This window comes from Camelus ferus, chromosome 10, assembly GCF_009834535.1.
Source record: "Camelus ferus isolate YT-003-E chromosome 10, BCGSAC_Cfer_1.0, whole genome shotgun sequence".
NCBI classification, from domain to species: domain Eukaryota; kingdom Metazoa; phylum Chordata; class Mammalia; order Artiodactyla; family Camelidae; genus Camelus; species Camelus ferus.
The window spans coordinates 69,569,667-69,594,591 of NC_045705.1; the positions used below are offsets into that span (position 1 = coordinate 69,569,667).

A 24,925-nucleotide genomic window follows, 5' to 3' on the forward strand; every position below is an offset into this window, starting at 1 on the left:
ACCATCAAACATCCCCTCCTGGCGTCTGTCACCAGTCCCTCAAAGACAAGATCCCTCTGACTACATGAGGCTCATTATTATACGTGCCCAGTGACGGAAAAGAGGCTGGCAAGAAACCCAGAACCACTGACGGTGATGATGAAGTGTGGGAAGGGCGTCCTGGCATGATGAACTTCCTGGCAGAAACATCAATCCTTGGTGAGACCCACTCCTCGGTGTACCTTCCCTGCCCTAAAACTTCCTGATTGGTGTGACCTTTTCTGAAATGTCGCTGGCAGCACCCTTTAGATTGGAAGCCTGAGATTGGTAGCACGAAACAGGCACTCCTCTCCGGCCCAGACCCTGCTTCTCCACCTGGCGTTGCAACAGGACGAGCCGGCCCTGGACCAGCTCAGACGCCATGCAGAGGGACTCTGGAGTTCCAATAAAGTCACAGGATCAGCACTGCTTATGTCTGGAAGAGAAGTTGAAACCACCAAGCAGCAGATGCTCAGATGCTTTCAAATCTGAGATGGTATATATATACGTGTAACTGAATCACTATGCTGTACACTGGAAATTAACACAAACCGACTACACGTCAATAAAGAAAAGAAATCTGAGACGAATGAAAGAAAATGTCCTTTGAGGAAAATCTGTGATGGGGGCACAGAAATCTCACAGAAGTCCCAAAGCCACGTGGCCATCAGGGAAACCTCCCAAACCCCAAAGCAGACAGGAACCCCGGAGCCCTTCTCTGAGATGGGTGGGTGGGCTGTGGGGCGGACCCTCCTTGTGGCCCCCAGGCCTGAATGAGACCCTCCCCCAGCTGAGCTTCTGACGGGGGGGCACCCGGCCGTGGCCTCGTCAGTCCTGGGGTGTCTCCCTGACCCTAAGCATCCCAAGGACCGGGGGCAGGGTCGGCCCTGCCTTCGTGGCACACCCCGGGAGACAGTTTCCTGCAGCCACACAGAACTGGTGCTGCATCTGGGTGGACGGTGATCTGCCCTTAGCCTCAGTCTGCTCCCGTCTCAGTGAACCCGGCATTCACTGCTCATCCAAGGTGACCCCGTACACACTGAGTAGGGCTCGAAGGACGGCGAGGTGAAGATGTGCAAACCGAGAGACCATCTGTGGTGCTGTCCCTGTTTGGCTGGGGACCTGCCTGCATTCATATAACACAAACCCACTCGCTGGTGCAACTGAAAAGGCAACTTTGTTTCCTAGGATGGCTAACTCCATCATCTCCCTCTTAGCCGAGAGAGCTGGCCAAGTGTGGGTATCTCTCCCCTGAGTAGCAGCCACATTTTAAAACCTGCTTTTCTATGTGCTGATAATTAATGAAGCACCAGGTCCTGGCGGAGGCCTCCTCTCTGGATGCAAACACATCAGGCAGGGCCTCTCTCTGCTTCCTTTGTTTTCAGGCGACACCCGTCCTGATGCCATCCACCCCGTCCCCAGCCCTGCCCACCTAGCCCGAGGCTCCGGGCTCCCTCCAGGCCGGGATCTTCCGCCTCCTCGCTTGCCTGGGTGGATTTCAGCTTCCAGAGGAAGGGTGTATGTGAACTCACTTGGATAACATTTACAGGTGTCTCTGCAGTACTCTCACGCTGACTTACTGGAACACTAGTCTGGAAGCCTTTCCCCTCAGAACGGGAGCACGTTCTGAATATATTCACCGTCAGTGAGCTGCCAGCGCTGTCACTGGAATGTTTGACCACCACCCCTCCTTCCTCTCTACATATGGAAACTGGCTTTTCCCCTCTTGAAACTTAAAAATTAACATTTTACTTTTTATTCCCGAAGTCCTGAGCTCTCATGAGCCCGTCCTTGCTGTGGGCATTTGCTCATAGTTGAAACTTGTGGAATTCAGGGCCTTTTCCAACTGGGCATCTCGTGTCCTTCCATTCGGGGCTATTGTCTTGAGTGACCTCTGTGCTAGCTGCTTCTGCTGTCTCCGGAAGCTCCGTTATTCAGGTGTCGAGCCCCTCAAAGACTCCTGGACGATCTCATAGCCCAGTCTCCAGTCCGGCTCCTGATCGTCCTCCTCAGTGACGCGTGCTCCGAGCTCAGCAGCCATGACTGCATCCCAAGAGCCCCCTGGATGCCCCGTTTCACAAATGCTATATCCTCGCTTACCTCCCAGAGGATATGGGGCATATATTTTTGAAGTTCCCTTCTGTTCTCTAAATTTCTGTTTCCATCCAGCATCCTTTTCTCTGCCTGTTTGGTGTCTGCCTTTCGCGTTGGCGGTTCTCCCTTAATGACTGTTGATTCTCAGCTGTCTGTTCCCATTTTCCATGGGAAGCATTTCCATGCAGAATGGGATCTCCGGATGTGAGTTGCTCTTGTCAGCAGGAGGACGTGCCCTGGGGGGCTTTAATGGAGGGAATGAAACACAGAACACTCGGGGGAAAGGTTCTATTCACACAGGTGACAGCAAGTGCAAAGGCCCTGGGCAAGGATGTGTTTGCCAGGCTTGAGAAAAAGCAGGAGCAGAAACAGTGAGTTGGGAGGTGTGGGGTCAGCAAGTCCCGTGAACCTGGTTGTATGAGCTCAGAAGGGTCAACCAACACTCCCGTTTCCAGCCTCACCTGCACCCTCAACACAAAGGAGCCTGGTCGCCTGCATCCGGGAGCTCTCCAGGGTCCTGATGCAGTCCAGCTGGAGCCCAGCTCTGCCCACTGACAGCCACTCGGGAGCTCTCCAGGGTCCTGACCTGCGGTCAGCTGGCTCCCAGCTCTGCCCACTGACATCCACCGGGGAGCTCCCCAGAGTCCTGACCTGCGGTCGGGTGGTGCCCAGCTCTGCCCACTGACATCCACCCGGGAGCTCTCCAGGGTCCGGACCTGCGGTCGGATGGCTCCCAGCTCTGCCCACTGACGTTAGGAGGTGCAGTTTCCCTAATGCCCTCCCCTTTCTTTTCCCTCCCATTCCTGGTGCTGCGGACTGGTGACCATCTCTCCTTCACTTTTACTGAATAGGGTAAGATGTTCACATACCTTCCTGACTTTCAGACGTTACCAGCAGACTCAGTGTGCTTTTCTCAGCTCCTGGGGAGCAACACCTGCAAATCAACCTCCCTGGGCCCCGGCCCAGCTCTGCCCATGTGCCCGGGGACATAGTGCCACTCTCAAGGCTGGCTGCACATTGATCTGTTTAGGGGGACAGGCTGCAGACTGCATAGTTTTAAATTTGTTAAGCTTGGGTTTACCGCCTCAGCTGTGGTCCAGGGGTCCTGAGAAGAGCTCCAAGGATGTGCCCTCTCCTCTCAACCAGGTGCCCACCCAGCACTCCCCTGGACCCTCAGTCATCAGGCTCAATGACTTGGACCTCAAGCCAGATCCTTCACAGCCTTGTTCTCTGCCTCTCCACCCCTTCCCCAATGTTGCACAATCAACCAGTAAATTAAGGAACTCTCTCCTCGTCCTGACCCCAAGCTTGTTCAATTCACGAGGCACCCCTCACTCATGCCACTTAAAGGGTAAGAATCAGCCCCACTTTTCCTATGGGATCATGATGGACTGTTGGATGGGGTGGCTTGGTTTCCAGTTGAGAGTTTCCTGTTGCCCCGACGGGTACAGCATATCTCGCTGAGAGTAAAACCCAAAGTCCTCGATAAGTCACATGGCCCCTCTTGGGCCTCCGCTGCCCCACTCCCCCAGCTAGCTGGCCTCCTTGCTGCTCCCTCAAACAGGCCAGGCACACTCTGACCCCAGGGCCTTTGCATGTGCCAGTTCCCATCCCCCAGATACCTGAGTGGCCCACTCCCTCCTTCCCTTTTCCTGGTCTGTGCTCAGATGTCAGAGGCCCCCATCATAAAAGATGCCCCGTCTCTCTCCCTGCTCTTCCTGCTTTATTTTCCTTCCTTCAATTTAGCAACCCTGATGCATCATGTGTGTATTTTTTTTACTTGTTATAATCAGTCTGATTAACGTCCACTCCGTGAGAGCAAGGGCGTGGCTGTTCACTGATGAATACCCCAGCACCTAGAACACAGTGTGGCTCTTACGGGGAACCCAGCGCGCACTGGTTGGAATAATGAACTTGAAACTGGATTATGCTTCATCACAGATAAACCCAGTATATCAGCCAAAACATGCTGGGTTACCCAGGTTTCCATGCCCTAATCTAGAACACAACTTCCACTTTCCTGTTTCCATGGGAACACAGAGTCTGAATCCCAAATAAGAACTTTTAAAAGAAACTGCTTAAAAATGAATGGCTTCCCTGACTGCGGGCTCTAAGCAGGGATCACGGACCGAAGTGCTTAGAGGGACCAGCTGTTCGCTAGGCAGAAGAGGCAGGTGGGGGTGGACAGTAAGGAGCGGTGGGGACTGCGGCAAGCTGGAAAGTGCCGACCTTCCCAAAGGAGCAGTGCTCCCCGACCCTGGCCAAACGCCAGCACACACAGAGGCTGCCTGATCACCTTTCCTAATCATTCCAGGGAAGCTGGAGATCTGAATTTTTATATGAAATTTCTGAATATTTAAATGTCAGCAAACGATTTAATTTTTAAAAGACTCTTAAAGGCCACAATCCAAGTCTCTGGAGTCAGATCCACCCTCTGGATGGCAGGTGGAAAGCCACAGACTGACCTTTATTCCATCAACAAATGAGGGAGAACTGGCGCTCTGGCCCATGGTGATGGCATGGTCAGAGGATCACGCAACATAAGGCAAGTACCAGCGATGCCCAGGTTCCGCCCACCGCGCTGCTTCAAAACACACCAGAGAAACTCAACAAGAGAAGAAGAAAGAATCTGGTTGGACTGAAAGAAACAGTCTTTCATCATCACCCATGGAAAAGGCTGAGATGAAATGTCGTATTTCCTACCTCCTCCTGCCAGGGCTCACGTGCTGCTTCTCACAGAACGCTCACGAAGGGGGCAAAAGTGGAGCGGCCGTGAGGGGGCACGGCGAGACAGCGGCCGTCTGCAAGAGGGGAGCGAGCCCTCACGGGCACCGGAGGGGCTGGCACCTTGACGGCGCACTCCCCAGCTTCCAGGACCGCGAAAAACAAACGCCTGCGGTTTCAGCCGCCCTGTCTGTGGGACTTGTCGCTGCAGCCCACGTAGACTAAGACACACCACGTGCAGGGCCAGTGCCACCTTCAGGTGGCCGTGTGGTCGGGCTCCCACACCATGGCTTCCCTAGGTGACTTTCACTTGGTGGCAAAGAGCAGAGGTGCACCCAGCTGGTGACAGTTTTCACAGAGGGCAGAAGGGAAAGCCATGGAAACCAAGGGGTGAGCCTGTGCAGGGCCGGGCAGGAGGGTACCCGGCGATTTGAGCAGCCGGGGACCTGGTGAGCTCACTGCTCAACAACCACCCGTGGGCCTCCTGTGCCAGTGTCCCGAGGTTGCTGGGACAGAGGACCACAAACTGGACGGCTTCAAACAGCAGGACTCTACTCTCTCACAGTTCTGGAAGCCACAGTCCAAAATCAGCATCACTGCGTCCAAACCGAGATGTGGGAAGGCTTGGCTCCCTCCCAAGGCTCTGGGTGAGGGTTCCTCCTGCCCCTTCCAGCTCCGGGGCTCTGGTGCTCCCTGGCTGTGGCCGCGTCCCTCCAGTCTCCGCCTGAGCCTTCACACAGCCTCCTCCTTGTGCACATCCTGTTATAAGGACCCTGTGATGTCTCTGGGCCCTTCCGGACAATCCATGGCAAACTCTCCATCTCAAGATCGGTAACTGCCACTGTGAAGTCCTTGCCGTACGAGGTCACGTCCACAGGTCCTGGGGGTGAGACCTCTATCCTCTGGGGCTGTTGTTTGGTCCAGCACCTCTCCGTGACACTCCTCCCTGCCCTGCAGCGTGGGGCCCCCATGGCCCTGGCCCCACGCCTCCTTCCCTGAACACGGCGCATTCTTTCCAGACCCCGGGCCTCTGCTCCTGCCCCGTCTCCCTGGAGTGCTGCGCCCACTCCCCACACATCGGCCCAGCAGAGGTACCACCCCCACACCCGTGCCCCACGGACCATCTCACTCGGCCCTGGTAACTCTTCTTGTCACCTGCCACGATGCAACCTTTTCACCTGGTGGTGGCCATATGCACACGGGTCTGATATCTCCCCCCTGCTGACCCGCCCACCAAGACGCGGACTATCCAAGGGGCGCAGGTGCATGGGGCCACGTGAGCTGAAGGTCAGGCTGGGGTGGTCCTTGGGTCCGTTGTGGGTGGGGGCAGGAGTCACGTGGGTGGTGGTCTCTATGAGCAGGAGAAGGGGAGAAAGGGGACTGTGACCTCCCCTGAGGATGAGGGGAAGGAGTCACGGTGCTCCTGGTGGGGACGAGGCTTCACAGACGCTATCGGGGGTGGATTTACAGGCGCAGCCACAGTCTCCAAACCCTGAACTAGATAAGCTCCTCCAGGGGGTCTGTGTGCGTGCACTGTGTGCATCTGTGTTCACGTGCATCTGTGAGCGTGTGTGTCCATGTGTGTACTGTGTCTGTGTGCACGTGTGCGCACGTCTGTGTCCACATGTGCACTTTGTATGTGCACGCGTATGTGTGCACGTGTTTGTGTGTCCATGTGTCTGTGTGTGTGCACGTCTGTGTCTCTGTGCACATGTATACTGTGTCCATGTATGCACGTGTGCATCTGTGTGTGTGCTTCTGTGTGCACGTGTCTGTGTATGTGTCCACGTGTGCATGTGTGTGTGTCTCAGTATGCATGTGTGCACATGTGCCTGTCTCTGCATATATGTATGTGTCCATGTGTCCATGTGTGCGTGTCTGTGAGTGTGCACATGTGTGTACATGTGTCTTATGTCTCTGTGCACGTGTCTGTGCATGTGTGTACACGTGTGTCCGTGTGTGCACTGTGTGTGCATGTACATCTGCATTCACGTGTGTCTGTGCATTCAGTGCACGTCTTATGTCAACTCTGCAGTGTCCCAATGTCGCCCGAGCCCACCTGCCGCACAGAGGGTAGCACAGGAGGAGGCTGGGACCCTGCTCACGACATCCAGCGTGGAAGCACAAGGGCATGAGAGAGGACAAGATCGCCTTGACCTTGCTCTGCCATCCGTGTGGATTTCAACGACACGTGGCCCTGCCAGAGAGTCTCACTGCCAAATCGCTAAACAAGGAAAGACGTCCAGAAAGGTGTCTGGAGGGAGAGGGAACAGACGTGCCTGTTGAGTGGGTTCCATCGATTTCCCAGAAAAAGTACAGCACCCAGAACTCGGCCGCCCCCCAAAGCGTCAGACGGCCCTTGTCGCCGGCCCGCGCACCAACCCAGGAGCAGCTTCTCAGAGCGCAGGCAGCAGGACACGGGGGCTCGTCATTTACAAGGTGCCCCCGCGTCGCCCGGGGTGGTGTGTGGCTTGGGAGGAGGCTGGTTCCTCTCCATTCGCGTCACAAGCTGAGGGAGCTTGATCGGGGCTGCGGGTGAAAGCATCCAAGATGCTTACAGGTCTGGAGAACGACAGCCGGGCTCTGACATCTCAGGAGAGACCTAAGGCCACTCCCACGAGCTGTGTGTCCCCCTGGGAACATGCTACAGCAGAGCCATGTCCTGGGCTTTGGAAAGTGAATCAGAGAGTGAGGAGGTGAGGAGACAGAATCTACGGGCATCTACCAAAGGCCAGCTCAGCCCTGCGACTTATCACCTCCGAGCTGAGGGATTAAAGACCCCACGTTTCTGGCTTTGGCCCTTCTCCTTTCATGTCCAGTGTGACGGCGTAGGAAGGACTCAGGGTCCCGGGGGCCGTGGGCAACACTCACTGTGCCCTTGGAGCTTCAGACCCCGGCCGTCCACCCCACCTCTGCACCGAGCAGGGATGAAGGGAACCCGGGTCTCGGGTGACACAAGGAGGAGGCTGAGTGCCCAGCGGGGCTGAGACTCCTGCTCACGGGAGGCAGCCGCCATGGCTGGGCACACCCTTCACCACAGAGCGCCCACTGCAAGGGCTTCTCTGCCCTCTGCCCCGCCCGTCCTCACACCTCCCTCCCGGAGTCACAGCGGGACCTGCGATGCTTTGCAACCTCTCACTGCCTGTCCCCTCCCCCTTATTTCCTCCGCCCCGACTCTGTCCTGGACTCCAGCTGGGCAGCTGCTGAGTAGCCTGAGACCCACACAAGGTGACATGTGTGTGGGGACGCTGTCTCTCCAAACACACGATGCTCGGTGCTGGAATTGTTCCCTTCAAACCACGGAAACCCCTTCAGAATGGCGCTGCCGGGAGGCAAGAGTGTTCAGATCAGTTTCCCCGTGTATCAGCCAGAGACCTCCAGGGACACACACACGTGCACACTCACACACACACACTTGGTGATTATTTTAAGGAACTGGCCCGTTTGGTCTGAGATCTGCAGGGCAGACCAGTACGCTGGAACCTTGGGTGAGGTCTCTGTGTGACAGTCTTGAGGCAGAAGAACTCCTTCTTCTCCGAGAAACCTCAGTTTTTGCTCCTAAGACCTTCAACTAATTGGACAAGGCCCACCCACATGGACTAGATTAGTCAACTGACTAGATGTGAACTAAACTTACAAAGTACCTTCACTGCAATGCCTGCCTGAGTGTCGGATGACATAACCGGGCTCTGGTGCCTAGCCAAGCGGACACCACAACCCACAGCCTTTGACGGCCATTCCGACCTCTCCCCCGACCCTGCCCCTGCTGCACACCCCCTTCACTTAGACCTTCCACATCTTTAGAATTCTGTCCATTCCATGTCTCCTTATCTTCTGAGCAATCAGAAAATAAAAGGATCCCTGCCATTGTTCATAAACCACAGGCCAGAAGGAAGTGTCTGCCTCACTCCAGGCAGCAGAGCCCTGGACTGGCAGTCAGAAGGCCTGGAGGCCACCGACTGATTCTGGAATCCTAGGCGTCCATCTCTGTAATTCCATTTCTCCCACAAGCTGGGCATGAAAATGTCCACCTTCTTGGGCTGTTGAACATTAAATAAGAACATACAGAAGAGCACTGGTGAGCTTTAAATTTAAATGTGCAGCTAGGAAGATTCATCATCATCACCATCCTCACCACCATCATCATCACCATCACCAACCTCACCACCATCATCATCCCCATCACCATCCTCACCCCCATCATCCTCACCACCATCATCATCACCATCCTCACCCCCATCACCATCACCACCATCCTCATCCCCATCATCACCATCCTCATCCCCATCATCACCACCATCATCACCATCACCATCCCCATCATCATCACCATCCTCATCCCCACCATCATCATTGTCCCCACCACCATCATCATCAACACCATCACCACCATCATCATCACAATCACCATCATCAATGCCATGGACTAAATTATGCCCCCCCCACCACCAAATTCATATATTGAAGCCCCAACCCCCACTGTGATGTTATTTGTAGATGGGGCCTTCAGGGAAGAAGTTAAGGTCAAATGAGGCTATACGCATAGGGCCCCGATCAGACAGGACTGCTATTCCTACAAGAAGAGTAAGAAACACCAGAAACCTCCCCCCACCCCCTCTGTCTACACACCGCAAAGAATAAACACCAGCATCTGAGAGCCAGGAAGAGAACCCTCACCAGAAGCTAACCTTGCCGGCATCCTGACCTTGGACTTCCAGCCTCCAGCCTGTGGGACGGACGTGCCTGCTGCTGAAGGCCCTGGTCTGCGTGCTTTGTCACGGCGGCCAGAGCCGACTCGGACAACTGCCACCATCCTCGTCCTTGTGTAAGGCACACCCCAGTGATGCTGTAGGTGTTCCTCCTCCTCCTCTTCCTTAGAAAAGTCACCTTTGTCTCTCCTTTGACTCTCAGACCTGAGACTGCGTCCGGGTCCTGGGGGCTTGTTGGAACACAGGGCCCCACGCCTGCCCCCCGAGCTTTCGAGTCAGGGCACCCGAGGGGAGGCCTAAGACTTCGCACTTCGCTCAAGTTCCTAATTTTTCTGCTGCTGCTGCTTCAGCCTTCGGATAAAATCACTGAGCAAAGGCTTGGCCAGATGAACTCGGTCAAATATTCCAAGATTTCGTAGAAAAGCCCATGTTCACCCAGCAGCTGAGTATCACCCAGGCTTTCCAGGTGAGGGCACCTGATCCCTGACAAATGAAGCGGTGAGGCATCGCTCCCCCACAGACTCAACAGTGACTCACTCCTCAGCTCTGGGAACGGAAGGGCTGAGCGTGAGACGTGAATGCTGGGGACACTCTGCAGCCAAGGCTGCCCAGAACTCAGTCTCTCGGGACCGTGACAGCATGAGGAGGCGGGAGCACGAGGGGGACCAGCTCCTGGCACGCGCCGTCGGGGGGGTCCGTGCTGGGCATCACAAGAGCAGCGTCTGCAGGACAGAGTCCTATTATTCAAGCGTGTTTGCGTAACTGTCCTCCAGAACCATGGGTAGCACTTGATCGATGACTGTTAGCAAAATAGGGACAGATGGCCTTGGGTCTGAGCTGCGGCCCTGCTGCAGCCCAGAGGACGCGCTAAGCTTCCCGCTAGGGCCCCGGAAGGAGGGGTGTCCCCGCCCCAGGTGGTCACTGCCCGTGGTGTGGGGACGGGAGTGGGGACTGACTGGGAAGACAGCTACGTGCCCTTTTGCCTGGACGCCATGCATGACCACTTCTCTGGACGCCATATGGCAGTTACCAGCCTCTGCCCAGAAGGGCAGAAATGACTGTTATGTTATCCAAGCACTTTCTATGAATCAAAGGGCATCAGCTGCCGTTTTCTAAGCAATTTTTTGGGAGGGGAGGGGGGTAACTAGTTTTGTTTGTTTGTTTGTTTGTAACGGAGGCACTGGGGATGGAATCCAGGACCTCGTGCCTGCCGAGCACGCACTCTACCACTGAGCTATACCCTCCCCCTTTCTAAGCAATTAAAGCAACGTTTTGACTTCCAAAAAAAGGCTCAAAAATATATTATTTAATGGCAAAAAAAGCCTTTAAATCAAGATCACCAAGCCACACCTGAGCCCAAAGGGACAGACGCATCCCCCGACGAGGTGGGAGGGGCCCCCTGGGAAGAGGACCTTCCCCGCGGAGCAGCCCATTCACTCTGGAGACACCGAGCCCTGCCTATTAGTAAAATCTGAGGCGAGTCTTGGTGCAGTCACCTGCAGAAGCCAGCTCTGAATCAAAGGCCTCTCTCAGCCCGAGAAGACGCAAAAATCACTTCCGAAGAAAAAGAACCACAGTCACCTCAATTTTCAGCTCATGTGGAGACAGCTGACTGTGTTCAGGATCAAAAAGGATTTCTGTAACTCAAGAGTTTTAGCCAAAAGAAATTTCTTTTTCATCCTAAATCACCTGGTCAGCTGCAGCAAAATTCGGCCATTCACACCACGGGATGCTACACGGCCATGAAAGAACAAGCCCCACCTGGAAAGCACAGTGCTGAGTGTCAGAAGGTGGCCACCAAGACCAGCTACTGTGTGACTCCATCCGTGTGACGTGCCCAGAGGGGGCCCGTCCACGGGGACAGAGAGCAGATCAGTGGTCACCTTGGGGCCTCGGGCGGGAGGAGTAGGGAGTGACTCTTCGCAGGTACAGAGTTCTCCTTGGGGTGACAAGAGGGTCCTTAACTCTGCAGAAATGATGCCAGTACAACATTGTGAATCTGCTTATGACACTGAATTACACACTTCGAAATGGTAACAGTGGTCAATTTGGTGTAATATCCATTTTACCACAATTAAAAAAAAATCAGGACCCTGGCTTTTCACTCCAGCCACAGCAGAACACCACGGTCCTTCACCCTCTGCCCTGGGACAGCGGGGCCGAGTTGGGGCACTGGGTGGACGGCAAGTCAGCTCCCGGGAGATCTCACGGAGCCCTCCCCGTCCACAGGCAGGCGGCGAGCCAGCACTGCCCCACAGCTGCACGATCAGCACACCCAGGTCTGCACTGCCTTTCCCAAGCTGCCCTCCTGAATCCCCCACACAGGGGCATCGCTGCAGTCCGTCATGCTGGTTGGTCCAACCGGGAAGAACCAGTATGAACAGGCGAAGTGAAACAGGACGGCAGCCTGGGCGCTACGGGATGGAGGTCCAGGGACACAGCTCCAAACACAGACCCCACCCTGGACCAAACGGCTGAGATCTTGCCCAGATGCAGAGAGGACGGGCAGGAACGCGGGTCTCCTCCCTGGCAACGGACCCACAGCATCCCACGTGTTTGAGCCCCTGTTTACCTGAAATGGGGTCTGGCTGTTGTAGTTCTTCAATTCCTTATTTCCTCCTCGAAACAGCAGCACTCGGGCACAGCTGTCCTGCAGAGTGGAGAGAGGAAATCTGTAAAGCGGTGACTCCAGCATCCTCCAGAGAAGCCCACTCAGAGGAAGAGCTCACAAGAACTTAGAGAAATGAAGATGCAGAGTCAGCGGAGCGGCCGGATGCAGGTGGACGGCCCCGCGCGCGGTCCCCTGAAGCTTCAACGCTGCAAACACCTTGGAAAGCAGCTTTGCAGAATCTATAAAAATTTAAAATACATACAGCCCCACAGCGAATGACTGCACTTTCTAAGAGTCTGTCTACAGAGAACCTTGCACGTGGGTAGAAAGTATGCAATAATCTAAAGCCTGTAAGTAAACCACGAAAGGAAAGAAAGGAAGAGAAAACCCGGAGGCGGCAAAATGTTCTAAAAGAGGGGAAAGTGGGAATCATTCTAGAACATTCTTTACAAATAAAACCTTTTTTCCTGAAGGAGTTGATTTACCCTGTTGTGCTAGTTTCAGGTGTCCAGCAAGGCGACTTGGTTATACATGTATGTCTTCTTTTTCAGATTCTTTTCCCTTTTAGGCTATTACAAGCTACTGAATGCAGCTCCCTGCGTGCTGCCGTAGGACCTTGCTGTTTACCTATTTTATATATCATAGTTAGTATCTGCAAACTCCTAATTTATCCTCTTCCCGCTTCCCCTTTGGCAACTATAAATTTGTTTTCTATGTCTGTGAGTCTCTTTCCATTTTGTAAATAAGTTCATTTGTATCATTTTTTTAGATTCCACATGTGAACGAAAAATACTGCAAACCGTATCAGTAAACAAAGAATGCTGAAACCATCAAGTCATTAGCAGCTGCCGCCACCCCCCAGGGAAGACCAGCCTGCAGCCCCGCCCATGGTGCCCTCTGAGGGGACTCAGAATAAGAAAGGACAGGATACTGGCCCTAGATAGCTAGATGCTTGTCAAAGGAATGAATTCACTGAGCCCAAATGTTTGCTTCCTCATACACAGAAAAGCACTACATTCTTTAACTTGAGATGCCTGGCTTTCTTTAGATAGCAAGTCATCTTTTATTGCTCCAAATACCTGGTCTCTGTTGTAAAGCTCCTGTATATCCTTGCTCCTCCCCTACCTCTTCAGAGCAGCCCCTCAGAGCCATCTGAGGGGCTGTCATCCTGGCTTGCGTCCTCCCGCCAAATAAAACATAACTCTCAACTTTTAGGCTGTGCATTTATTTCAGTCGACACACATATAAATGATATCATAGGATATTTGTCTTTCTCTGTCTGACTTCACTTACTATGATCATCTCTAGGTCCATCCACATTGCTGCAAATGACATTATTTCATTCTTTTTTATGGCTGAGTAATATTCCTGTGTGTGTGTGTGTGTGTGTGTGTGTGTGTGTGTGTGTGTGTGTGTGTTTGTGTGTGAGCTTCTTTATCCAGTCATCTGTTGATGGACATTTAGGCTGTTTCCATGTCTTGGCTGTTGTGAACAGTGCTGCTGTGAACACTGGGGTGCAGGTGTCTTTCTAAATTAGAGTTTTCTCTGGATACACGCCCAGGAGTGGGATTGCTGGATCATACAGTAAGTCTAGTTTTAGTTTTTTAAGAAATCTCCATACCGTCCCCTGTAAAACATTCTTTGCTGCGGCAGGGTAGATTGATACAAACTGACAAGAACAACAGTAGTAAACGTAAGTCTCAGAACAACAATATAGCTTAATTTCACTTACACGTTAGAGCCTGTATCATAGAAAAGCAAAGAATATGTCTGCAAAGTCGTTACCAATGAACAAGATTTACTTTCTCAGGAAGGAGGAAAGCTCAGGGAGCAAGCAGGAGGCACCTGTTGTTATTATTGGTTTCTGCACTTGTGTTTTCTAATGGTTTTTAAAAGGCAGCCAATGCTCATTTCTTGTGTGTTCTTACTACGAAAAGGAGTCTATTCAAGCCCATTTAGTGAGCATCTACTATTTGCCCAGAGGGGCCACCCTTTTTGAAAGCCCTATGGAGGAGGGTGGGGACAAACACCCTCAGATAAAGAGACTAGTGGAAGTGAGACAGGAAGGACACAGCCACTGAAGTAAAGATGCAGCAGAAAGTTCCAAGGTGGCAGAAAAGGCAACTCCTAGGAGACGCGGAGGCCCACTGAGGCGGAGCCTCCGGCTCCAGGAGCCTCGAGCCTGCATTACACACGCTGCAGTGCCCTGGCCTGGTGACGGCGCCCCCACAGGTGCCAGGACTGTTGCGAGGCTAACCACGAAAGGTCAAAGGAGAGGGCGGTGGCCCAGTTCCTGGGAGTCCCGCCCCTCCCCCGGAGCAGCTGGGCTGCTCCTCCCACTCATTAGCACATGAAACCCAGCAGCGCTGCTCCCTGCCCCCTCTCTCTTGCCTTGGGGGGGGGGGGCCCACACTGTCTATGGAGTGTGTATCTCCCTAAGTAAATCTACGTTTACTCAACCGTGGACTCGCTCTGAATTCTTTTCTGCGAGAGGTCGAGGACCCTCACTTGGTAGGGGGCATCCCAGGGACTCGTCCGAGACCGGGGACATGGCCGCCCTCCTGTGCCCGCCCCTGTTTCACTCCGGTATCAGAAGCTTACTGATGGGAAGAGTGCTCTGCCTAGCAGACGCAGCTGGGCTGTTAAGAACGAGCAAATGATGCTTGTGGAAGAGCATTTAGACAATCAGGTGCGTGTGGGTGCAGGGCCACACCAGGGCCCCAGTGCAAGTCACAGCCACACGCCAGCACGGGGCCCGCCCGCTGGCCCACCTCCACCTGCAGAGTCCAGAGCAGAGGCAACAGCTGTGGCCACCCAGGCTGGACGCTCAGGAAGTAACTGCTGAATGAAGGAGCCAGTGGAGCAACTAACCAGGTTCCCGCCTAGGGAGCTGCTTAAGAGGACAGGCCAGCAGCTCCCCCCGAAACCGAGCAGGACCCTGTGGGGCCCCTCCTCGTACAAATCCACCCATGTCCTCTGTTTCTTGTTTGTAGGACACAAGCTTCATTCAGCCTCCTCACCTTCCCTGAGCTCCAAAGGGCAGATTCAAACAGCTGCCAATCAGGGAAGACGGGAGGAACAGTCAAGACACAGCAGTGTGGCTGTTAAAGCCAGGTCCTGGCTCCTCCTCAGGGGACACATGTGACGCTACCCTGAGTTCTTCTGCGGGAATCGAGGTGGAGGATGCTAACTTCAGGCTGAGTGCGAGATTCCTGAGCCCCGCCCTGTTCCCTCCCCACCAGCCAATCAGATCAAGCCACACCCCACAGCCCTCACCCCAAATGTTACCTTTAAAAACCCTTCCCTCGGGGGAGGGTGTAGCTCAGTGGTAGTGCTATACTCAGCACACACTAGGTCCTGGGTTCAATCCCCAGTGCCTCCATTAAAATAATTACATAAGTTAAAAATAAACCCAATTACCTCACCCAAAAGGTAAACAAAAATAGATAATAAGTAAATAAATACATTTTTTAAAAAAGGTTTTAAAGTTATTAAAAAGAAAACCTGCCTTGGGAACCTTCGGGGGTTTGGCGTTTTCAAGTGCAAGCCGCCGTCCTCCTCCCTCGGCCCTGCAGTAAACCTTCTCTGCTCCAAACTCCGACGCTTTCGTCCGTTTGGCCTCACTGTGCGTCGGGCACGTGAACCTGCGTTGGGTAACATTAGGACTGCGCACTGCTGCGGGTGGGCCGGACGGACGGAGGCTGCCCTCTGTGGACCACTGTGGGCCCAGAGAGGGCCCGGGGACCACACTGGGGTGGGTCCCCGAGGAGGGGCTGAGGGACACGGGGCCGCAGACTCAGGCCCGCGGGGCAGCCCCCGTGGGGTGGTGTGAAGCCTATTCGGAGGTGGAGGTTAGGAGAGAAAAAGCAAGCAGAGAGAAACATTCGCCAGGAGCCCTGCTGTGTCCAGAACAGCTGTGGTTGTGCAAGACGGGGCCCAGGCTCACAGTGGGCAGGGCCCCACCATGGTTTAGGGGTGGGAGCCTTAGGGCAACCTGAGACTGTCTACACTGCATTTTCCCCACGAGCGTGCATGCAGGGAATGCTTCAAGAAACTAAAAACATTTTAAAAAATTTAAGTGGGGGAGGATGAGCTCAGTGGTAGAGCGCGTGCTTAGCACGCACAAGGTCCTGGGTTCCAGCCCCAGCACCTTCCGTTAAATAAACAAATAAACCTCCTCCCCCCACCACCCCCAAAAAAGAAAAATTTAAAAGACTTAACTATGCTTAGCAAACACATCTTTCATATTTAGGGTACAGTTAAATCCGGATTTTAAAAGAGAAGCCCCGGTATTATGTGTTACCAAATGAAAGTTTGTGTGTCTGATGCACCGTGATGCCAAACATACCAAAACACCGGAGTTGGGAGCAGAGAAAGGTTTACTGCAGGGCCGAGCAAGGATGGGCAGCTCCTGCTGGAAAAACCCACGCTCTCCGATGGTTTGGGGGAGAAGCCTTTACAGGCAATGTCTGAGGAGAGGGCTGTGGGGTGTGGCTTTCTTCTGATTGGCTGGTGGGGAGGGAACAGGGCGGGGCTCAGGAATCTCGCACTCAGCCTGAAGTTAGCATCCTCCACCTCGATTCCCGCAGAAGAACTCAGGGTAGTGTCACGTGTGTCCCCTGAGGAGGAGCCAGGACCCGGCTTTCATAGCTGCGTTGCTGTGTCTTGACTGTTCCTCCCGTCTTCCCTGATTGGCAGCTGTTTGAATCTGCCCTTTGGAGCTCAGGGAAGGTGAGGAGGCTGAATGAAGCTTGTGTCCTACAAACAAGAAGTGGGGGCCCCACTAGGTCCTGCTCAGTTTCATTAGTTCAAGTGGTGACGGGCCCAGGATCCCAGCCTGAGTTCACACTCCTTGGAGGGAGGCCGGTGAAGACTCCTCCTGGGTCGTGTCATTTTACAAGACTTTTTCTGGGGGGGGGGGGATGGAGATAATTAGATTTATTTATTTATCTATTTATTTATTTTACTGGAGGTTCTGGGGACTGAACCCAGGACCTTGTGCATGCTAAGCACGGGCTCTACCACTGAACTATACCACCACCCCCTGGGTCGTGTCATTTTATTCCAGAGTCTTAACTCCTGCCCAGCAGGTTTTGTAAACAAGAGTCCTATTCAAACACAAGCCCCTGAACTTTCTGGCCCTGCCCCAGCCACAGGGCCAGGAGGACAGGTGGAATTTCAGCAGGTGGAATTTGGGGTGAGGCAGGTGCAGATGTGAAATAAAATTCATATTTTATGGCAAAACAAGAATAATTTAAACATAAAGTTTTTCCTCTGCCCTTTGGCCTCCTCTCTGCCCTCACTGTGCACAGTGTGCCTGCAAAATGGATCCACCAAACCTCCCCCGTCGGCTAGGAACACCTGCTCAGCCATAAAGAGCAATGTTCTCCTGGCACCAGCAAGGCAACTCCTTAACGGTAACATTCCTCCTTGAGCTTGTAAGGGGCCACGTGACCCCCAGGCTGCCGCTTAGGTGTGGATTACGTGAACTGTCCATAATGCATCTGATGCAAAGCCCTGTGTCTCAAGAAACTCATACAAACCATGATTTCTAACAGGCAGAACAGTTCTCAGAGTTTTCTGAGACGCTTTTCCTGGGTTATAATCCTCAAATTTGGCTAGAATAAAACTTTCCATTTCTTTCTTAGATCAACCGATTAATTTTTTGTTGACACAGGTAAGACAGAAGGGCGTGAATTCCTGGAGTGGCAAGTGGGGAGGGACCCAGCGGGGGTTCAGGGGACCTGAAGGCTGCCTTGTGGGGGCAGGGGGGTCTCTCCCTGAACTGAATCTGCACAGGGCCTAAGTGTGCCCTGGCCCAGCTCGAGGGCAGCCTGGAAGGACCAGCCAGCTGGCCATCCCCAGCCACCAGGAAGCATCCTGGCCAATCCGGACCCAGGCAAGAACCTGACTCCGCAGTTCCTTGCAGACGCTCCCCACCGCTCAGCAAGGATCCCCGCAGAAAATTCCCATCAGAAAGGATGTTTATTTCCTATGAAGCTAAGAATAGGCCCTCGCCAGCACTGCCAGTCACTCTCTCCCGGGAGGAATCCAGCCAGGATCCCAGAAAACTCCTCGGCTCTCTCACAGAGGGCTGACTTTGAGTCAATATTAACCAACCCCGAGGCGGACAAGCCATCACTCTGATATTTACCAGACTTCAAAGCGAGAGCCCGTCCTGCACAGGGATCTCAAAACTGAAGGGCAAGGGGTCACACGGCTTCACAGCAGCGACACCCCGTGTGTGTGTGTGCGCGCGCTCACGTGTGCGTGTGTCTGTGTGCACAGACGGATGCTTCACGGTTCAGAACACGCATCTACCGGTTCCTGGATTCCACCCTGGCGGTGTAAGTAGCTCTCTGCAGGAGACCGCCTCAGCAGGAAACCCCTTTCACTTTGTCACTTTAGCAACATTGTAACTAACTTTTGAATCAGACGACCCCACCCCTGCTTTTCGGATCTTCGGATCACAGGATACCTTGTCTAACCTGTGGGTTTTCTCTGTAGATCAAAGAAGTAGGAACGAAGAGCAAGTAATTAACAGACGACCAGATCTCCTCCTTGGCTTCCCCTTCAGCAATCTCTTGAACAAGACAGCATTTAAAGAAAAGATCGCGAGAAGTCGACACACCCACACGTAGCGGTGGTGGGGTGGTGGCAGCTCTGACCGCCTACCTTAGATTAACTGAGATCACTTCCCCTTTCCCCTTTAACTTTCATGGCTGAGCAGAACCTTCAGAGATGGACTTTCAGGGGGACGCTGAGTCCACCATCTCCCCACATTGCCAGCATCTCAATTAAAAGCAACTTTCCTTTCTATCAACATTGCCTCTCTCAAGTATTGATGTTCGAGTGACAGGCAGCCACACTCCTTGAACTAAAGAAAGCAAGCTGGATCCAGTGTACAAATCCATTTCACGTCCCCCATTTCTTATTAGTAGGACATAGACATCCTTCAGCCTCCTTGACCTTCCCCGAGTTCTAAGCGGCAGATGGAGAAGCATTCCCAGCATGAAAGCAGCAAGTGCAAAGGCCCTGGGGCTGCAGGAAGCTGAAGTAAGGGGGGTCAGAAGACGAGCTGGACAGGGGACAAGGGTCTTCGGGTTCACATGAAGGAGCTTTTCATCACAGGGGACACAGGCTGATCCGTGTGGTATAAAGCCACTCTGGTGTTCTGGGGAAAGTCAGGGAGTAAAGACTGGGAGGCAGGAGGTAGGTTGGGGATGAATGCAGCCATCCAGGGCAAGGACAGGAAGGGACAGAAGGGAGCTGACCAGACCTGGAACAAGAGAGATCATGAGGAACAGGAGGGCCGCCCAGACTTCAGGCTGGAGCCACAGAGAGATGGGCACTATTTACACAGCAGGAGGAGCTGTTACTGGAACCACTCACACGGTCTCCCCAGGGATGTCAGCCGGGCTATGGAAATTGCTGCCAGAGCCCAGGGGAGAGGTGACTTGGCAGGTGCTGACCGAGGCCACGGGTGTTTTCTAGAAGGTACCGAAGGACCCAGGCAGGCCTGCCTGAGGTCATGTCGGGGGAACTGAGGCAACGGAGTATATGGTCTGGACACCAAGAGAAGATGCCACTGAGAAGTGGAGCTGGGTGGGGACAGTGATGTGATCATGGCAATGCCTCGGGGGTGTCCTGCTGCCCTGAGCAAGGCCTGGTGGAGTTTGATTGTGCGTCCTGTGAGAACAAAGGTGGGAACACGGAGGCTGAGGGCCCAGCAGCATTGGGACGAGATCGGCAGTGTAGACGGGCTGAGGAATGGAGGCGGACATGGGTGTGCAGCCGGGGCAGTTGCAGAGGCAGTGGCGTCTGTGCGTGCGCACGTGGCCTGATGGAGGAGGCCAAAACCGGGGCTCTGACTACTTTGCCCCAAACTGCCCTGTCTGCACGGTGGCCACGGCTTTAACTCCGGATTTTAAACCCCCACCCTCTGCCCCCAGGGCTCTGATTTCCACTGCATCGAGCTGATCTCCGCTCAAACATCACAGACGTGAACTACTCCATACGCCAAATTCTAAGTTAGGAATTCATTTCCAGTTTGAATTATCTCTTGAAACAAGTCTGTCTAGGCAGACAGAAGTCCGAGCAGAGCCGAGATGCAAGCAATTAGTAAAAGTGCAAGGAGCTGAGACGTTGATGTCATCAGGGCCGGCTGGAACCTGGCTCCACAGACGGACCCTCCTTTAAGGGTGATGCCCCAAAGACCACGCCCCACACACACCAGGGTGCACTGACTGCCTGGTGCCCAGGGGGCCCCATCCTGCCCCATCGAGGGGTGATAGGAGCCTGTCCCCAAAGCCTGGGGGAGGAGAATACAGGGTGGGGTGGGAGCCCAGCTTTGACTTTTTACCAGCTGATCTGCTCCGGACCAACCGGCACCTCCTGGACTGCACAGGGAGTGACAACCAACAGTGGCCACCAGAGGCTGGTTGGGGGGATCTGAGGGGAGGGGCTGTCTGGACGTCTTTCCACAGACTCTCAATTTCAGAGGTTTATTACCCCTGTGATCCCCCATGGAGACCCCTGTCAGCTACCGTCCTGATGAGTGCTGGGTGGGAAGCCGGCAAGAATACAGAGACGCAAACAGAGCACAGCCTGTCGCTTCTTCCCCTGGCTCTCAGCAGGATCAAGAGGTCTGCTCCAGAGAGGCGGGCTTTATTCTCTATCTTCCAGATCAACTGACCTGGCCGAGTAACATTACATACTTAAAACTCGCTCCCTGCCTTCACCATCTAGGGTAGAAAAACAAACACCAGGCTGTGTCCCTTACTCTGGGGCCCCTGGAGAGCCAGCAGCGGGCTGAGGGAGTCAGCAGATTAGATGCAATTTGCTGCTTACATCAAAGCCCTGATTAGTTGATTTCATAAGAGGAGAAGAGAGACTTTTCTTATCACAGTGTGCCTTACTGGAAGTGTGCAGCTGAGGTCTGCCTGAAACTGACACAACACACACATCAATCCATAAACCTGATGCTTTCAGATGTAATGAGAAGCTTGGTAAGCAAATTAACAGCAGCACCAGCATCACCAGCACCATCACCATCATCACCCTCATCAACACCATCACCACCATCTCCACCATCACACAGTCATCACAGCACCACCACCATCACCCACCATCATCACATCACAACGCATCACCACCAGCACCACCCTCATCACACATCACCACCACATCACGCCACCACCATCAAACCACCACCACCACATCAACACACACACACCACCACCCAGCACCACCATCATCACCACCACCACCACCTCATCATCATCACAATCACCACCAACCACCAATACACCACCACAATCATCATCCCACACACCATCACATCATCATCACCATCAATCATCATCACAATCATCACCACCATCCATCATCCACACCATCCACACACATCACCTCACATCATCATCATCATCATCACACCACCATTCACCACCCTCACCCCTCATCATTCCCCACCACACCATCATCACCATCACACCCTCATCAACAATCACCACCCATCATCCATCACCATCACCACCACCATCATCACCTACCATCACCAGCATCACCATCAAGCTCACCGATCCGCACCAGGCACCAGCGCATCAGCCCATCATTGTCACCATCACTATCAAAACCATTACAGCCACTTTAACTGAGATTCTGCCGTGTGCCAGGCATACCATATGTTTGTCTTCTATTTTAAGCCTCTTAGCAACCCTGAGAGTTAGGTATAATTATCTGCACATTACAGAAGAGGGATTTCAGAGCCCAAGGAAGACAAGCAGGTTGCCCAAGACAGCACAGGAAGGTACTGGTTTAGATCCCACAGAACCCAGACTGCCACGTCTCCCTGCCTTGCAACTGTACCTAACTAAGGCTGCTTCTTAATCCCCTTCTCTGACTCATATCCTGACTCGAAGGCACTGTGTCCCCACCCTGGGACCATCTCTTTCCCAACATCATTCCCCAGAGTGGCTGGTACGACCTCCCTTTCTGCTTGAGGTTGCACAGCAGTTTCTGTTGGCCCTGAGCCGGCCTCACGCAGCCACACACGTCCCATGTGTGTATAGCAAGAGGAAGGGGACACAGTGAGGAGGCCGGCAGGTTGGTGATTCAGGGAGGACAGGGCTTCAGGTTAGGAAAGCTTGTGTGGGGTGCGTGACAAAGGCCAGGGGCCCTCCATCCCTCCTGGATGGTTCATTGTGAGCTCCCGGAGGATGCTGATGTGTTCGGAGTTGTGTGTCCCTGAATCACTTCGAGTCGCCGTCTGGACCGGCCTCTCTTACTACCTCAGTGAGACATCTCAACGGTTGGGCAGGGGGTGCCTGAGAGAAAAGAAAAAGGCCACAGCAGCATCCCAGGCAGAGGCATGAGGGATTCATGGGGCTGGACCCCAGAACACTTGCTGACTTCCTGTCCAGGGCCATGGGGCCACCAAAAGCAAGCCTGTGACCCTCCACAACGACCCTGGGACATAATGCAAGGCAGGGTGTCCAAAACAGAGGTGCCCCCAGGCATCTCTACCCCATGCTGCAGCGGAGGGACAGATGGGTGGGGCTGGACAGCAGCAGGCTGGCCCCGATGGCACCAGGACCCTGGAGCGGGGACAGCTCTCACCCCGACAAGGGCTCCCTGGTGCGTGGGGAGGAAGTCACTCGGCCCTGGAGCCAGGAGTCTGTCCTTAACTTAGGTCTGGAGAAGGGGCAGATGCAGCCTTCTACGCCCGGGCCTGGCCAACTGGGGCCCACAGGCTAAACTGGCCCACTGCCTGTTTTATAAATAAAGTTTTATTGGCACACAGCCTCCCGCATTAACCTGCACAGTGTCTGTGGCGGCAGAGCTGAGGAGCTATGAAGAAGACCACGTGGTCTGAGAAGCTGGAATATTTAATAAGGGGTCTTGGCAGAAAAAGCCTGCTGGACCCGCTAACCTAAGGCATTGGGCGGTGGAGGGGGGAGGAGGGCACCTCTGGGCCCGCCTGAAGCCATCAGCCGACGGGTGGGGACAGATCCAGAGCATAGAGAGTGACATCGGTCGAATCCAGCCCAGTTAATAACGCGGGATACAGACTCCCAAACGTCTTAACCTTTTCTACTAAAAAGGTTACACCCTCAGAGACCATCATTATTTCACCATTATTTCAGGTGACAGAAAACATACTTTTTCTCTTTGGTTTCCTGGGGTTTTTTTAATGATAAAATATGCTTAAAATCTACTGGGGAAAATGAAGGCACGTTCTTCCCGTCTGAGGCAATAATTAGGAAGCACATGTTGGAGCAGATGTTTTCCCAGCCAAAACCAAGCCTCCTGACGTGTGTTTTCCTAGTGCAGCTGAGAAGACACCTCCAGGCTCATCAAGCCATTCCGGCATCCAGCGCCGAGGAGCACCGAGTGCCCAGCTGCATGCAAATCCCCTCAATATGCCTTGTTAGGATGGTGGCCAGGGGCTCTCAGAATACTCCCTGAAGCCCGGCTCAGTCACTCCCCCAACCCCACGCGGCCAAGCTGCTCTCCTGCGCCAGGCACAGGACACCCTGGAATATGGCAGTTTATGCCCCCGAGAAAGTGGGACCAAGGGGGAAGGGACAGCAGGAAAGGCCTATTCATGGCCTGGTCCTTCATGTTGGCTGTACTGCCAAGGGCTGCAGAGTGAAAAATACAGCTAACTCTACCAGGGGCTCCTCAAAGAAAGGCTTGACTGAGGATGAGATATCTAAATTGGGTTTTGAAGAATGCATAGGAGTTGTCCAGGGTAAGAATCCAAGAGGGTGCAGTAGGTAGAATCAAAGTGGGACTTCAGAGAGGCTAGAGGGGACCCTGGATGGGGCAGTCACGGAGTGAGCAGGGTGAAGGACTTGGGTGTAGGCAAAGGCTGGAGATTTCACTCACAAAGATGGAATCATTACTTTGGATTTGATGGCAGAGAGGGGACAAGCAGAGTGGACACAGCTTGGGGTGGGGGCCAGCAGTCACCCTAATCCACGATCTCCTCACTATTCCTCCAGGGTGTGGATCCCCTGACCCCCTCTTTGCTGGGCTGTTCCATGGAGTGTCCACACCTCCCCACCCCCCAGACCTGAAGCTCCTTGAAATCAGAGAACGAGAAGAACGGAAGAAACAGGGCAGCAGAGCCTGCCACCAGGGACGGCCTGGAACAGCCGTGGCTTCGGGCACCAAGGAAGCTGGCCTCGCCCCTTGGAGCAGTGCCCCGCCCGTCTCCAGGGAGCCCGGCCCCTCCTCACGCCCTCCACCAGCCCTGCCGCCGGCTCAGCCCTCCCCACTGCCTCGAGAGGGGACCAGGGGCTTCCCCGAGTTACTCCCCACGTGGCAGCGAGGTGCTCCCTCAGCACGGGGCGCACCCCTCCATTTGGGATTCAGCCCCAGGGAGGGCAGCGGTCGCACCCCCCCATCACTGCTTCCTGAACACACTCATGTCCGGCTCGCCTTGCTTTCAGTCCGTCTGACACAGAAGAGTGTGGGCTTTGTATTTAAACTGTTCACGTCGAGGCTCCAAGTGAAGTGAAAGAGGGGTCCTGAAGAGGTCTCTGCACCCCCGTGTTCGCAGCAGCACTACTCACAACAGCCCAGAGGTGGGGGCCACCCATGTCCCTGACGGATGAATGGATAGAATGTGGTCCATCCAGACAGCAGAATATTATTCAGCCTTAAAAAGGCAGTAAATCCAGACACAGGCTACAGCCCGGATGAACCCTGAAGTCAGGAAGCTCAGTGAAGGAAGCCAGACACAGGAGGACAAATGCTGCAG

The 24,925-nt window shown here is 54.0% G+C and overlaps 1 protein-coding gene across 1 annotated transcript in view; it reads right to left on the reverse strand.

Moving 5' to 3' along the window:
- SHANK2 (SH3 and multiple ankyrin repeat domains 2) overlaps window positions 1–24,925 on the reverse strand; it is a 499,586-nt gene that overhangs the window by 345,351 nt on the left and 129,310 nt on the right. The window contains 1 exon segment of the mRNA XM_032490098.1: window positions 12,118–12,195. Within this exon segment, the coding sequence (XP_032345989.1) occupies window positions 12,118–12,195 (78 nt within the window).